Source organism: Balaenoptera borealis (genome assembly GCF_965194805.1).
Source record: "Balaenoptera borealis genome assembly, chromosome: 16".
NCBI classification, from domain to species: Eukaryota; Metazoa; Chordata; class Mammalia; order Artiodactyla; family Balaenopteridae; genus Balaenoptera; species Balaenoptera borealis.
The window spans coordinates 62353273-62368783 of record NC_138872.1 but is presented as its reverse complement, the minus strand read 5'-3'; the positions used below and the strand labels follow the sequence as shown (position 1 = coordinate 62368783).

General features: G+C 37.6%; 1 protein-coding gene across 5 annotated transcripts in view; it reads left to right on the top strand.

Annotated features, from left to right (window-relative positions):
* PARN (poly(A)-specific ribonuclease) overlaps nt 1–15511 on the top strand; it is a 160596-nt gene that overhangs the window by 52869 nt on the left and 92216 nt on the right. For all 5 annotated transcript variants that reach the window (XR_014235425.1, XM_082359280.1, XM_082359279.1 and 2 more), the window contains 3 exons: nt 2283–2338; nt 3552–3638; nt 7258–7332. Coding sequence is in view for 4 of the 5 variants with exons in the window: in XM_082359280.1 (XP_082215406.1) it covers nt 2283–2338; nt 3552–3638; nt 7258–7332 (218 nt within the window). In the remaining variant the exon portion in view is untranslated. The remainder of the gene's footprint in view (nt 1–2282; nt 2339–3551; nt 3639–7257; nt 7333–15511) is intronic.

Here is a 15511-nt window from a genome sequence, read left to right as displayed (position 1 = left end):
TTATCACAGGATATTGAATATAGTTCCCTGTGCTATACAGTAGAACCTTGTTGCTTATTCTATTTTCTTTTCTTTTCTTTTTTTTTTGGCTGCGCTGGGTCTTCGTTGCTGCCCACAGGCTTTTCTCTAGCTTAGGCGAGCGGGGGCTACTCTTCGTTGCGGTGCGTGGGCTTCTCGCGATGGCTTCTATTGTTGCGGAGCGCAGGCTCTAGGCATGCGGGCTTCAGTAGTTGCAGCATGTGGGCTCAGTAGTTGTGGCTCGCGGGCTCTAGAGCGCAGGCTCAGTAGTTGAGGTGCATGGGCTTAGTTGCTCCATGGCGTGTGGGATCTTCCCGGACCAGGGATCGAACCCATGTCCTCTGCATTGGCAGGCAGACTCTTAACCACTGCGCCACCAGGGAAGTCCCTCTACTTTCTTTTTTAAGTTTAAAACATAATAGTAAAAGGAATTCTTAAAAACAAAGTTTCCCAAAACGATTGGCTTTTTTTCGGGGCGGGGGCTGGGGAGTAGTTTTTATTTTTGGTTTAATGACATCAGTGTTTTACAAAGCTGTCAAAATAGTATAAAATTTTGTGCTTTTTTAAAAATTAAAATTGTACCACAAGTTATTGATGTTTTGAAGTTTTTGAAAATTATCTTGAAGTTAATTTTGATCGTTTAATATTCTGTTGAAATGATGAACTGTAATTTACCAACCCCCTCATAAATTGAATCTGGAGGTTGATTTTGATTATTGGTGCATTTGACGGTATAGCAGTGAACATCTTGTTGATTCAGCTTTTATTCTTCTGTTGAAATTTGGGTACACATTTTAAATTGTTTTTATGGTGCTTGACTTTTATATGTTCCTTTAACTTTTACTGAAAGTTTTCTTGATATGGTTTTTAAAGCTGGGAGCCATCTCTAAATTTACTAGATGGAGAATTGAAAATTATGTGAAGCATAAAAATATTGATCCTTATAACCCAGGACTAACTTTTCAGGTTCTGGTTGTCAGTAGTAATAACAGCTACTTTTGAAGGGAACCTACTGTGTGCTAGATGCTTTATATGTCTCATTGTCTTCTGACATTGCAGGCAGTATTCATTAAATTGGGTAAACCAGCTACCAGAACCAGAATAGTACACTTGAGACTAAATTAGTGAACTAAAAATAAATTTGGTTTCTTAGCCATAGGATTTGGTTTATTAAATTGTAGGCTAGGCAACAAGTTCTCAAACCACAGAGTACCAGAACTTCGTTTTTTCTGGCATTAACAGAACAGTGGTATTCATGCTGATGGTTCCATTTGTAAACTAGATCATGCCCTGCCTGGCTTTTGAATGCCTGGTAATAATGTGCCTTAATTGCGGGTCAGTGAAGCCAAACTAATTGCTTGTTGGGCACTTGGATTGCCTTTTTAATTTGCTGTATAATGAGGTCCCTACCAGAAATGCACAATATGTTATCTAAATAAAACTCATTAAAATCATCTTACAAACAACAGAATGCCTGATATCTTGTCCATAATCTTGCAAATAAAAGCAAATCGAATGGCATTACAGAGAGTTGTAACTTAGAAGTACTCTTTTAAAAGTGCCTTTGTATCCATTTTGGAAGTATACATAAATGATTGCTACGGTTAATATCCGTGTGATAGGTTTTTTTTTTTTTTTAAGCAAGGATTATTTTGCTTTGCGCTCTTAATATGTTTTAAATGGCAGTAATGACATGAGCTTTTGAGATGGTCACTTATTTAAGACTGTGCAGTTCACCCAGTAAGATTAGTATTCATCCAATGACTGCATTCAGTTAAAAAAAAAAAAAAAGACATCAGTGACACATTCTTAGCTCACAAAACACCAATCTATAGGGGTTACCTTTACAGTTGTGGGAACAGTTGTTCATAGGTGGTTAAGTTGGTTAGCACTCTGTAGTACTTGTTTTCTCTCAGTTTCTCTGGACCAACAAGGCAGCTCTTTGACTCTTTGATTACTAATTTTTTTCATTTAGCTAATACTTATTGAGTAGCTCCTGAGTGCCAGGAGCTGTTGTAGGTGTTGGGGGTACCAGTTTTTTTCTTCTCTTTATGATAAACATTTAGCCCTAGAGAAAAAATGTGAAGTGAATCTTAAGACCCTTTGAAATGATTTTAGAAATAGGGTAATATAATTAAGAAGCTTCTACAAAAGAATTTAATAGATGCTTATATCTTTATTTTTTTTAGCTAAATAAACATGCCTATATCAGTCTTTTTTTAATAGAAGTTAGTCCATTATCCGTTTTTCTTTTCTTTTGGTAGGCTATTTCTCATGAGAGTCATGGATATCCCCTATCTAAACTTGGAAGGACCAGACTGTAAGTGAATTTTTATTTTCTCGTTGCATCTGCATATTTAAGTGTGTGGTCTGGAAGGGATAACAGGAAAAGTATTACTGAAGAAAGAGTTTTATTCACTTAAAAATAGGCAGTGATTTTGTGGTTGATATGAATAGTATGCTTAAGTTAATGTTACCCTTGGGCCTTGATTAACTCATCTCTTTACTTACATTTTCCAGTTTATACATGAGTTGAATTTTAAAAAAATACGTCTTCTCATCATTACTTCATTTTCACTCAGAACTCTAAATTCATAATTTTTTATAAATACATATGTAATAGATTTTAAGATGTGCTAGCCATGTCAATAACAGTACATTTTCTATTTTCCAATTATTTGAGTATGTATATATTTAAGTTTAGTGGGTGGATTTTTTTTTTTTTTCATTGAAAACCTCAGAAAGCCAGTCTATTTGGGAGGTGGTTGCTTCTTCTTCTGATTATTCTTTTCCATTGCTGTTTTCCTAGCCTGGCTTATTTGCCTTAATGTATGCCGAAAGGCATAGAGAAATGGGTGAACTACACTTTATACTTGATGATAATAATCATTGTAATAATAGTTTGAGGACATACTGTGTTGCACTCCATATTAGACTTACGTTTAAATCTGTCATTCTCACAGCAATTCTACGAGCTGAATATCGTCATCCCCAATTTATAACCATGAGTGGCTGGAGTGGTTAGGTCTCTTGCTTAGAGTTGCACAGTTAAGTGGTGGGTCTGGGATTAGAAAACAAGATTGTGACTTAGGACTGCCTCTGCTCAAACACAGTCCATTTAACTTGGACACTGCATTATTATTATTATTATTATTATTTTAACTAAATAAACATATGGACAACTAGATTAAAATGAGAAAGTTAAATGTTTAGTGAAACTTCTTGAACAGAGCAGTCTTTTTCTTTTTTTCTTTAAATAATTTTCCCAGGAACTTCATGAGCAAAGATGTTTCTGCATAGAATTGCTAGGGTTCAAATTGTTGTGGGTTCTGTAAAGTATCAGAGCGTGAGGCCTAAGCTCAGATGGCAGTGTCCTTTCAGTCAATCCCAAGAATGCTTTCAGGGGTCACTTGGTAATCATGAGGCATTCATAACGATTCCCCAAGTTAGCCAGGGCTTAGTTTCGTCAAAGAACCACTGGTCTGTTGTCCACTTTTCAGCTATCAACCTTTCATCAAAAATTTGTCTTGTAGTGCAGCCTAAACGTGATCATGTCCTCCATGTGACATTCCCCAAAGAATGGAAAACCAGTGACCTTTACCAGCTTTTCAGTGCCTTTGGTAAGTAAAGCATAAGTACAGATGTACTTTTAGGATCCTGCTCTTCTTTTGGTCTAGATGGTCAAAGGTATACAGATGACTTTAGCTTGGGCATAAACAAGGATTAATATGCAAGGTTTTAATCTCACTCATGGAATTTCTGGAGTTTGGTATGCTGCTGTCTTTGTGCTAACGTGATCTGAGGAACTTTTGCTAGCATCCCACAATAGAGTGCTATTATTAATCCATGGAAAGCAAGATACAGTTACTATGACTGCCCCTTACTGCCAACCATGGGAAATAAGTCTGGGCTAAGGATAAATTGTTTTTAAGATTAAATTCAGAGAGAATGTCTGTTTCATAAGGGCAGGCAGTTGCTGCTTGACATCGAATAGTCCAAGCAGACAAGCACAGATGTTTGAGAGGACCAAGATATGTGATATGTATGAGGTAGGGCGGTTCTTCTGTTACCTTTTTATCAGGTCAGGCGATTAGGTTAAATTGAACAGTCTTCTGATTAGGGTTTATAAAGGCCATTCTGATTGTAAGTCTTCAGTAATGTCTCTTTATTTTAACAAATAAAGTATTTAAGCTATCATCTTTGGAAATTCATGAATAAAGTGGAGGCAGCAAAAACCTAAATGTCCAATAATAAGAATGTTCAGTGAATGTTTATGTGTCTCCCCAATAGACTAGTATGTAACCATTTTAAAAAGAGTTGAAGAGTTTGTTAAAAGATGGTAAAGTGTTTATATTTTAACATTTATAGTAAAAAGCAGATACAAAGTAGGATTCCTGTATAACTAACATTATTTTTTTTTTAAACTTTGTGTAGAAATCAAACTAAAAGGGAACATCATGCTCTTATCACTGAATGTTTTAGATAGGATTGTTTTCTTCTTGTTTATGCTTTTCTATATTTCCTAAAATAAGCATATATTAGCTTTTGTAAGTACAAAACGTTATGCACTTAATTTTCAGGAAAGTAAGTGAACGTAGGTATATTTCTGGAAAGGTATCCTAATCTTTGCAGATAGTCTAAATGACTTCTGAAATTCTAGTCCTGCTTTTTTTTTTTTTTTTTTGGCTGAGTTGGGTCTTCGTTGCTGTGTGCGGGGCTTTCTCTAGTTGCGGCAAGTGGCAGCCGCTCTTCGTTGCAGTGCGCGGGCCTCTCATTGTGGTGGCTTCTCTTGTTGCAGAGCACGGGCTCTAGGCACGCGGGCTTCAGTAGTTGTGGCACACGGGCTTAGCTGCCCTGCGGCATGTGGGATCTTCCCAGACCGGGGCTCGAACCGGTGTCACCTGCATTGACAGGTGGATTCTTAGCCACTGTGCCACCAGGGAAGCCCCTATTCCTGCTTTTTAATTTAAATGCAGGTACAGAAATGCAGTTGAATTTCACAGCTCATTTCTTTGTAAAGCTTTTTATGTTGTGTCCCATTCTGTATTGCTCTTACCCCGATTTAGTCAAACTTTAATTGGCTAAATTAAGTAGAATGCTCTGAGTAGAATTTTTTTCATTTTAATTAAAAAAAGATTAGCTGTGTGGTATTAAACAGGTAACCTCTCTGTATCTGTGTTTCCTTCTCGGAGATGATGATGGTGATGATGATACCGCCTATTTCATAGGCATGTCATGAAGATTAAATGAGTTGATCCATGGAAGGCATTCAGAATAGTATGTGGCATATAGTAACTACTTATGAAATCTTAAATATTATTATTTATCTAAAAAACATACACGGTAGAGAGGTAAGGAAATAATAGTAAGTAAATTTTATAATTGAGAAAGTCCTGGCACCCCACTGTGCAGCAGGAAGTGAGAGTTTTTTCCTGTGGTGGAGAAACAAAACAGTTTTCAAGTATTCCTAGCCTTTGAAAATTTTAGTAGATATTAAAACATTTTTTTCATTGCTAAGTTCTGGTGATGTTTACCCATTTTTAAAAATTCCAGTTTTCTGTATTTTTTTAGGAAGAGTGGTAGCGGATAGATCTCTGCTTTCCCCTTGGTTTTCTCCAGCTCCCTGCCCCACTGCTCCTCTCCTGCCTCTCCTCAGGTCTCCTGCATTCCATTCTGTTTGTGTTTTGCTTTTTTTTTTTTTTTTGGTAATTAATGGCACACATTATTGTTTTTAATATTTATTTATTTTTTTTAATTTTTGGCTGCATCGGGTCTTAGTTGTGGCACGTGGGATCTTTCATGCAGGCTCTTCGTTGCAGCGTGGGCTTCTCTCTAGTGTGGCGCGCGAGCTTCAGAGTGCATGGGCTCTGTAGTTGTGGCTTGCAGGCTCAGTAGTTGCTGTGTGCGGGCTCAGTTGCCCTGCAGCATGTGGGATGTTAGTTCCCTGACCAGGGATTGAACCCGTGTCTCCTGCATTGGAAGGCAGATTCTTAACCACTGGACCACCAGGGAAGTCCCGCGTTTCACCTTCATTGAGGACTTGTCTCTGTATGTGAAAATCATTTTGTTCCACTATACTGCTTTCTGTCCCTCTGTGTTTTTCTTTTCTCTATTAGTCTGTCTTGGTTTCCTCTCTCCGATGCCTTCTTTACCTCGTCCTCCATCCCCTACCTGTTTTCTTTACCTGGTTTCTTTATCTGACCTTGAGATCATCATTTTCTTATTTCTTGTTACATTGATTCATTTCATGTTCCCTGTTCATAATTTTCAGAGTTTGAATCTCTAAAAAGAAATAGTTGTGCTTTTTTTTTTAACATACGTGGTCTCTGATTTTTAGTAGTGATTTTTTTTTTAATATACCAGGTTCGTGGATTTTGAGTCTTTTAGTACATGAACGTGGTATATTCCTTCATTTATTTAGGTCTTCATTAGTTTTTGTTTGTTTTTTTATTTTGGCCTGACTGCACGGCTTGCGGGATCTCAGCTCCCTGACCGGGGATTGAACCCAGGCCACGGCAGTGAAAGCGCCAAATCCTAACCACTAGACCACCAGGGAACTCCCTATTAGTGACCTTGATTGGAAAAAAGTCTCCAGCCCTGGCATGAGATTGGGTTGAATGATAAGCTGCCTCAGGATTTAATCCAGAAGGATCTTTCTTTTGTTTTTAAAACAAATTTTTAAAGCTGCTTCTTTTTTCCTGGTTTGTCTGTTTTCTTGAAGTTGTTTTTTTTTTTTTTTTTTAATTTATTTTTGGCTGCGTTGGGTCTTCATTGCTGTGTGCAGGCTTTCTCCAATTGCGGTGAGCAGAGGCTACTCTTCATTGTGGTGTGTGGGCTTCTCATTGTGGTGGCTTCTCTTTGTTGTGGAGCACGGGCTCTAGGTGCATGGGCTTCAGTAGTTGTGACACATGGGCTCAGTAGTTGTGGCACATGGGCTTAGTTGCTCTGTGGCATGTGGGATCTTCCCGGACCAGGGCTCAAACCCGTATCCCCTGCACTGGCAGGCGGATTCTTATTACTGAGCCACCAGGGAAGCCCCTTTCTTGAAGTTTTAACTGAAATAGCTGCAGTGGTAGATTTAAGTTTTAGTTCTCTGTTGTGCTGAGATTTTGATCAAATTTTAAACTAGCACCTCATCTCTCTTTAAATTGATGGATATTCTGAAATATATCAGATGTAGAAATGGAACCTGATAGCTATCTAAATGGTTAAATGCTTACTTTTAATTCACTGTTACAGGTAACATTCAGATATCCTGGATCAATGACACATCAGCATTTGTTTCTCTCAGCCAACCTGAACAAGTACCAATTGGTAAGTCTTTTGGACCTTTGTTTTGTGTATTAATGAGAAGTGGGAGCTTGCCCACTTCCCAGTCTAAATGCTGTGGGTTCAGTCAGCTGATTCACAGATGTTGCTGCCCGGTTTGTTTTGAGCTTGTCTCTAAAATAAAGGAAATAATTAGTAAGTATCATGTGTAGATGAGAAAATAAGACAAATGTATTGATTCCTTAGATATACTATATCATATACTTTTTACTTTTCTATTCCTTTCCCATTGCCCTTTTTCTGAAATGATTCATATGTTTACTATTTGAGGGTTAGAAATAGCAGATTGAGAGGAATAGGGGACAGACACCAAAAGGTGATCCCTGTATTGACCTGTTTGCCTCTGTACTTTTCCCATTTATTTATAAATTTTTGTGGTTTATTTACTCCATTAAACTTGTGTCAAATACTTGTTTTATGAACAAATAAACTGAAAGATACCTTATTTGCTTCTAAATTAGGATTGTAAAAAGATGGAATGCTACCTCTCTTATTGTTGGACCCTAAATGATTTTGATATTAACCATCACAAAACAGTCTATTTTCTTAGGATGAAAAGCTATTGAGTTAAATATTGAAGAAAATATATATTGTTAAGCTGCTTCTTCAGACAGATTTCAAGTTCCCTGGTGCTTAGTAATGTAATTTTTCTTTTTATTAAATGAAGTGCCACAGACTAAAACTATATAACTCTGATAATGTAGCTATATGAGCAATTATATGAAAATTTCTACAAATACACAAATTCAGGTCAGAGTATTTTTGGTATTTAAAAAAAATTATATAACCATTGCAGGAATATATGCTATGTTATAGAAATGAAAAGTTTAGGCTCTGGAGTCATATTACTACACTACCTTTGGTTGTGTGACCTTGGACACAGTATTTAACCTTGATAAGCTTCTGCTTATCTCTATAAACTGAGGATGATGTTATGGTTTTTTTAGGGTTATTATGAGGACTGCATGAGATGATTATGTTTATAAAGCTTGGCATCACTATGAACTTTTATTATGGTTATTTAGCAGTAGATTTCAATGTGAAATGTACTTCAGGAGCTCATGACACCAGGAACAATGTTGGATCCAGGGTGTGAATGATATTGCTAGTTAAATTGTTTTTAATATTTGCTTATTTCTGTGACCCATCCTCCCACAATCCTTAGTAAGACAGTTTACCTGGAATCCAAAGGGATTGAATTATTAGAGAATTGTTAGTGGGGGGCAGGGACCCTGAGATTAAGACTGTAGAGAGACTTCGGTGTAGATGAGAGAACACTGAATGTTAACTCCCCACCTGAAATCTTGTCACGCCTCCCCTGCTCACTCAGTGTCACACTTCAGCTTCCTTGCTGGTCACTCTCAGGAGCCGTGCAGTGGGAGAGAAGGGGATGCATAAGCTTTGAAGCCACGCTGACACGGGGAGTAGTAACCTGCCTCCACCACCTGTCAGCCATGCATTTTTGGGCATGTTACGTAAACTCTCTAAGCCTCAGGTTCCTCGTTTGAGTGACGCAGATGATGATAGTTAGTTCCTTTGTGAAATGAGATCATGGATGTTAAGTTCCCAGCAAAGAGCCTGGCACTCCACCAGCAGTGCTTGACAATTGGTAGTAATTATTGAAATACTTGCTTGGCCTCCCTTGCTATGAACCGTAAACATGAGTGTGTGTAAATCTGAAATTTGTAAGGCACTAGTGAATAGTGCTTAGTTGAAAATACAAGTATAATTCCTTGTTTATGTGTGTGAGGTGTCAGAGCTTCTTTTTTTTTTTTTTTATAAACTTATTTTATTTATTTATTTTTGGCTGTGTTGGGTCTTCGTTTCTGTGCGAGGCCTTTCTCTAGTTGTGGCGAGCGGGGGCCACTCTTCATCGCAGCGCGCGGGCCTCTCACTGTCGTGGCCTCTCTTGTTGCGGAGCACAGGCTCCAGACACGCAGGCTCAGTAGTTGTGGCTCACGGGCCTAGTTGCTCCGTGGCATGTGGGATCTTCCCAGACCAGGGCTCGAACCCGTGTCCCCTGCATTGGCAGGCAGATTCTCAACCACTGCGCCACCAGGGAAGCCCGAGCTTCTTTTATTGTTCCTGTTATACCATATTTGACGTGCAATAATGATTACTCCCTTACTTATTATTGAAAGTGTCTTTCAATAGTACAGTAGCTTTTAAGCTCAGTATTTTATTCAGTGATACCTGAAATCAGGGAGCTACATTTCAGAATCATGTAGGCACAGAAGTCCTCTGATTTGCTTGTTTACCCATCTTATTCTCTATTGGATCCTCCTCTTGTGCCTGGCACATGCCGTGGCGTGAGTAGATAGATGTGTGTGTGAACGGGCGATGTGGGGAGTAGGCCAAGATGAAACTGTGACCTTCTTACCTTTTTTCCTCCTAGGTAAAGAAGTTAGATGACTGTTGTCTTTTGATACATGCGGCTGTACTAGTAAAGTCTAATTTTCCATGATAGTCTCTTTTTTGACACAAACGACAACTCTTAACATAAATCCCTGGCGGTGCACGTACTGTGCCTATGACCGCAATTTCTTTGCCAGCAGCCATCTTTTACTCAACCACCCCCCACCCCCGGGGCTTGGCTTCGTCTAACTTGCCTCCTCGTCTCTGCCTAAACATCCGTGTCTTCAGGTGTTTTCTCTGGCTCCCTTTGCAGGGGATCAGCCCCCGTTCTCTGTGCTAGCCTGGTATCCTTTCTTAACATACCTTGCTTGGTTGTCTTCCCAGATAGACTGAGAGCAGGGACCATATCTCTTGTTTGCCATTGTGTTTTCAGTGCTTAGGGTCGTAATGTCTGATGTTAGTAAGTGTATGTTAAATAGTTGTTGAGCTGAATAAATGACATTCAAGGTGTTATGACTTAGAAACGCCGTTTTGCGCCTGATGGTTGTATCTCATGTCTCTCGCCTTTTGCTGTGATTTCTGAAATTATGCAGATATTTCCCTGAAAGACAATGTAAAATTTGTTTTTTATAGTGGTAATTTTACCAGTGAGAGAGACCCAGGGTATCTAATGTGCCGCAAATCCTATCAATGTTATCTTAAACAAATTACTTATTCATTTCAGTGGAAACAGAGGGCTTGTTAGATCAATAACGTAATGTTGGAAAAATCATTAAATGCCTATTTATATAGCAGCTTGTAATGGCTTCTTTGGCTCGGTTACAAACTATTTTTGATTTACACTTATGGAGTTGCTTTTTAACTGACACCTGCCTTTTTCTTTTGGTAGTGCTAAGTCTAATCAAGATTTCTTTAAAGCCATTTTCATGAATATGAAAACTCTTTTTCAGGTCTATTGAAATTATTAAAACTCTTCTACTGAGTGCCATTTAGTTCGATTCCTGTTGCGTTTTGTTTGCTGCTGCTGTGAAGATAAAAGAGTCCCTGGTTGCTTTGGGGTTCAGATAGTGAAAACCCATCCAAGCCATATTTTCATATTCTTCCCCTCTGGCTTTTCAGGGAAGGCAGCACGTGGCCAGTGTGGGACTTGATGCCCTGGAGGAGATCACTTAGCCTCACCCTTTGAGAATTTTTCTCAGAGTAATCGAATAAGAAATCACCTGTAATTGGTCACATCTGAATACCTCAGACACATTTAGAATTTTTGTATATCTAATATAGTTTTGTTAAATGGGGAAAAGAGCTCAACAATATTTCAAATGTATTAGCCCTTCCTAGTCATACTCTAAATAGTTAGACATTGTCTTGAGTGTCCTTAGATACATTATAAGGCATTATCTCTCTGCCTGTAAGTTTTATAGAAACAGCTTGAGGAAAATAACCTTTTCATTTGTTTTGAAAAGCCGGAGATTAGAGTACACCATGAATACTACAGAAAAATATTAAAAAGCAAAAATTGATGAAGGCACTTTAGTAGAGGTAAAAACCTAATGGTTATTTTGTAAAGCCAGCCCCAATTCAGGGAGTTATAGAAATTCCCGATATACTGCCTTAGGAGCTTGTTCAGGATGATTTGTTGGGATGGGGGGAGGTACTTGGCTTCACAGCTTCACTTCAGTCCACAGTATGAGTGTGCTTATATAAAATCATCCTTTTAAAAGCGTTAGCTTTTGATTGTGCTGAACAGATAAATATTAGAGTTGTTATACGACTTTTGAGGCAATTATTCGGTACTGGATTTGCTAAAAGGCTGCTTATAACTTTAAACTTTACCTGTGCTTTTTGTTAGCCTTTTAACGTTTACCGAATCTGTAGTGATAACTGTTTTTCATTCGTGGGATTGATTTGTGTTCTCATTTTTCCTCAGTCACTCTAGCTAGGGGTTCCTGATTTTGTTGCTCTCTTCAAAGAACCAGCTTTTGGCTTACTTCATTTTTCTCTGTTGTTTGCTGGTGTCTGTTTTGTTGGTTTCTGCTTTTTTGTTTTCTTCTTCTTTTTTTTTTTTTTTTTTACTTGCTTTGGGTTTACTTTGCTCTTCTTTTCCAGTTTCTTGAGGTAGAACGTTATGTGATTTTTTTTTTTTTTTAAGTCTTTAAAATTTTTTGAGCCTGGCTTCCTATAGTTTAGCAGTCAGCCCATGATTGGTCAGGTGTTGTGCTTGAACAGCTGGAGCCAGTAAAGCTCTCACCGTTTGCCAACGAGGTTGGGGAACATACAGCATCCAACCTTCAAGCAGTTCACAGTCTGCTCCAGTTTTCACTTTTGGCTGGACCTCCATTCTCCGGTGTGAGGGCACAAGGCCTCAAGCCCAGCTAACAGTGTGTACGTAGCTAAAACTCTCTCCCAGTCATTGATTTTGACCTCTTTTTGTTTCTAATACGAGCATTTAAAGCTATAAATTATCCTGTAAGCACTGTTGCAGGTGCATCCCATCAATTATATGTTGCTTTAATTTTCATTAAGTTAGATACATTTTTCTAATTGCTCCTTTGACCCTGATTATTTAGAAGTGTGTTGTTTAATTTCCAAGTACTTAGAGTTTTCCTAATTTCTTATTGTTGCTAATTTGTAATTTAATTCTGTTGTGACTAGAAATTTTAATATGATTTTAGTCCTTTTAAATGTACTGAAATTTGCTTTATGGCCTAGCATTAGATATGACCTATCTTGCTGAATGTACTATGTACACTTGTAAAGAATGTGAATTCTGCAGTATAACGTTTGATCTATTGATGTAAATATCACTGTTGTTCAGATATTGTGTCTTTACTGATGTTTTATTTAGCAGTTCTGCCAGTTTTTGAGAGAGGGTGTTAAAATCTCCTATGATTGTGGAATTGTCTGCTTCCCCCTTTAATTTTGTCATTTTTCCTGTCATATATTTTGAGGCTGTGTTATTAGGTATGTGCACATTTATGATTGTTTTGTCTTTCTGGTAAATTGACTCCTTTATCATTATGAAATGCCCTTCTTTATCTTTTGTATTACTATTATTTTTAAGTCTAATCTGATATTAATATAGTCAGTCTGTCCTTCTTGTGTTTTTAACGTTTGGCTGGTATATCCTTTTTCTGCCATTTACTATCAACCCATCTGTGTATATATAAAATAGTTTCTTGTAGACAGCATATAGTTGGGTCTTGCTTTTTATTAATCCATTCTGATAACTCTGACTTTTTATTGGAGTATTTAGTCCACTGACATTTAACGTAATTATTTATATGGTTAGGCTTGTCATTTTAAAGTTTGTTTTTTGTTTAGTCCCTCTGTTTTTTGTTCCTTTGTTTCCCCCTTTCCTGTCTTCTTTTGGATTATTTGAAATTTTTAAGAAGAATTCCATTTTAATTTCTGTATTGGCTTTTTAGTGCTATACCTATTTGCATTATTTTTTAGTGATTGCTTTAGAAATTTCAATATATATCCACTTAGAGTTCATATTCTCACATAGAAGGTAGAAACCTTACATCCATATAGGTCCATTTACTCCAATTCCTGTTGTCTTCCAGGCTGTAATTGGCATATGTATTACACGTGCTTTGATTATGAATCCCACAAAGTGGTGTTATAGTTTTGCTTTAAGCAGTCATATGTATTTTAAGAAATTAAAAGGGGAACTTCCCTGGTGGTCCAGTGGCTAAGACTCTGTACTCCCAGTGCAGGGGGGCCTTGGTTCAATCCCTGGTCAGGGAACTAGATCCCTCATGCTGCAACTAAAAATCCCGCATGCCACAGCTAAGACCCGGCACAGCTAAATAAATAAATAAATATTTTAAAAATTAAAAGGATAATTCAGAAGATTTACCCAGATATACCATTTCAGATGTCTTCATTCATTCCTGAAGATCCAAGTTTCTTTAGGGTATCACCTGAAGAACTTCCTTCAGTATTTCTTACAGTGCTGGTGTGGTGGCAACAGATTCTCTTAGTTTTTCTTTATCTGAAAATGTCTTTATTTTGCCTTTCATTCATGTAGAATATTTTAGCTGGATATAGAATTCTGGTCTTTTCTTTCAGCATTTTAAAGATGTTCCATTGTCTTCTGGCCTCCATGGTTTCTGATGACAAGGCTGCAGTCATTTGAATCATTGTTGCCCTCTATGTAACGGATTGTTTTTCTCTGGCTACTTTAAAGATGTTCTCTTTACCGTTGATTTTTTAGCAGTTTGAATATGATGTACTTTGGCACGGCTTTCTTTGTAATTATCCTGTTGGGGTTGACTGAGCTTCTTGAATGTATAGATTTATGTCTTCTACCAGATTTGGGAAGTTTTTAGACATTATTCAAATATTTTTTTCCTGTTCTGTATTCTCTTGCCTCTCTGTTTGGGACTTCAACTACCTATATATGGGAGACCTTTTGCTATTGTTCCTGTGTTTCCTGATGCTCTCTTCATTTTTTTCTACCTTCTTTTTTTTTCTCTTCTTCAGATTGGATAATTTCTGTTTATCTACAAGGGCACTGACTCTTCCCTCAATCATCATTATTCTGCTATTAAGCCCATCCAGTGAATTTTTAATTTCATATATTGTATTTTTCAGTTCTATATTTCCATCCAGTTTATTTTAACCTTTTCTGTTTCTTGTTGAGATTTCCTATCTTTCTTTTATTTTGAGCCTATATTCCTTTACCTCAATGAACATATTCAGAATAGCTCTTTTAAAGTCTTTGTCTAATAATTCCAACATCTGTGTCACCTAGGTGTTGGTACCTATTGATTACCTTTCTTTTGAGAATAGACCACATTTTCCTGGCTCTTCATACGTTCAGTAATTTGGGATTGTTTCCTGGACGTTTTGAATGTTCTTTTGTGGACTCTGGATTCACTTATATTCCTCAGAAGAGTGTTGATGTTTTCATTTTAGTTTTAGTGGGCAATTAGCTAAAACTACGAACCCCTTCATGCTTGTGGGAAGTGGCTCAGATCTTAGCTCAGACTGCTTTCAGTCTGCCACATGCATGGTTAAGGGTCGGCCGGGGACGTGGGCTATCTTTACACCACATTTGGAGTTCCCATTCTCTGGTTTCCTCTCTTCAAGGATTCCTGCCTCAGTCTGTGTTGCCACTGGTTGCCCCTTGCGTCTTCCCCTGACTCCTCCTACCAGAAAGACATGCTCTTTGCCCTTTTTGCTACAGATTCCCTTTAAGGCAGAGTCACATCCAAAAAAAAAAAAAACAACCCAGGAAATTCACTCTGTGGCAGTTTGCTTCCTCCAAGATTTGACTCCGCTCCAAAATCTCTGTGTTTCTGCTTCTGTTCCAGAGCCCTTCGATACTTGTTTTTAGCATTTTTTTCCAGAGCTTATGTTGTCATCAGTGGAAAGGTCAGTTTGTTAGGAGGTGGAATGCCTTACCTTTGCTTTTTAATTGTTACCCTAATGGCATCTACATTTGACACAAAACTTCCTGCCGTATTATACCATGCTGTACTACCTCTTTCTCTGTTTAATAACATTTTAAGAAAATATAATGTTAATGCATTAAAAACCTGCTACTTACCTCCTTTAACCAATTAAAAGTGACTTAAGTTCAGTTCCTTTCAAATACACATATATACTGAGGGACAATATCCCGACAAAATATTTGGTGTTTTGCTTCCATCTGTGCTACTTTTCATAGTTGGCTCATGTGTTACTGTATATTTATTCTTGTCGAAGAGGAAATGCACAAAACAGTCAAGAAAGAACCAAAAAACAAATGATGATTTTTCTTGCATGTTAATTTTCCTAATCTTAAACTGTATGTAGAGTT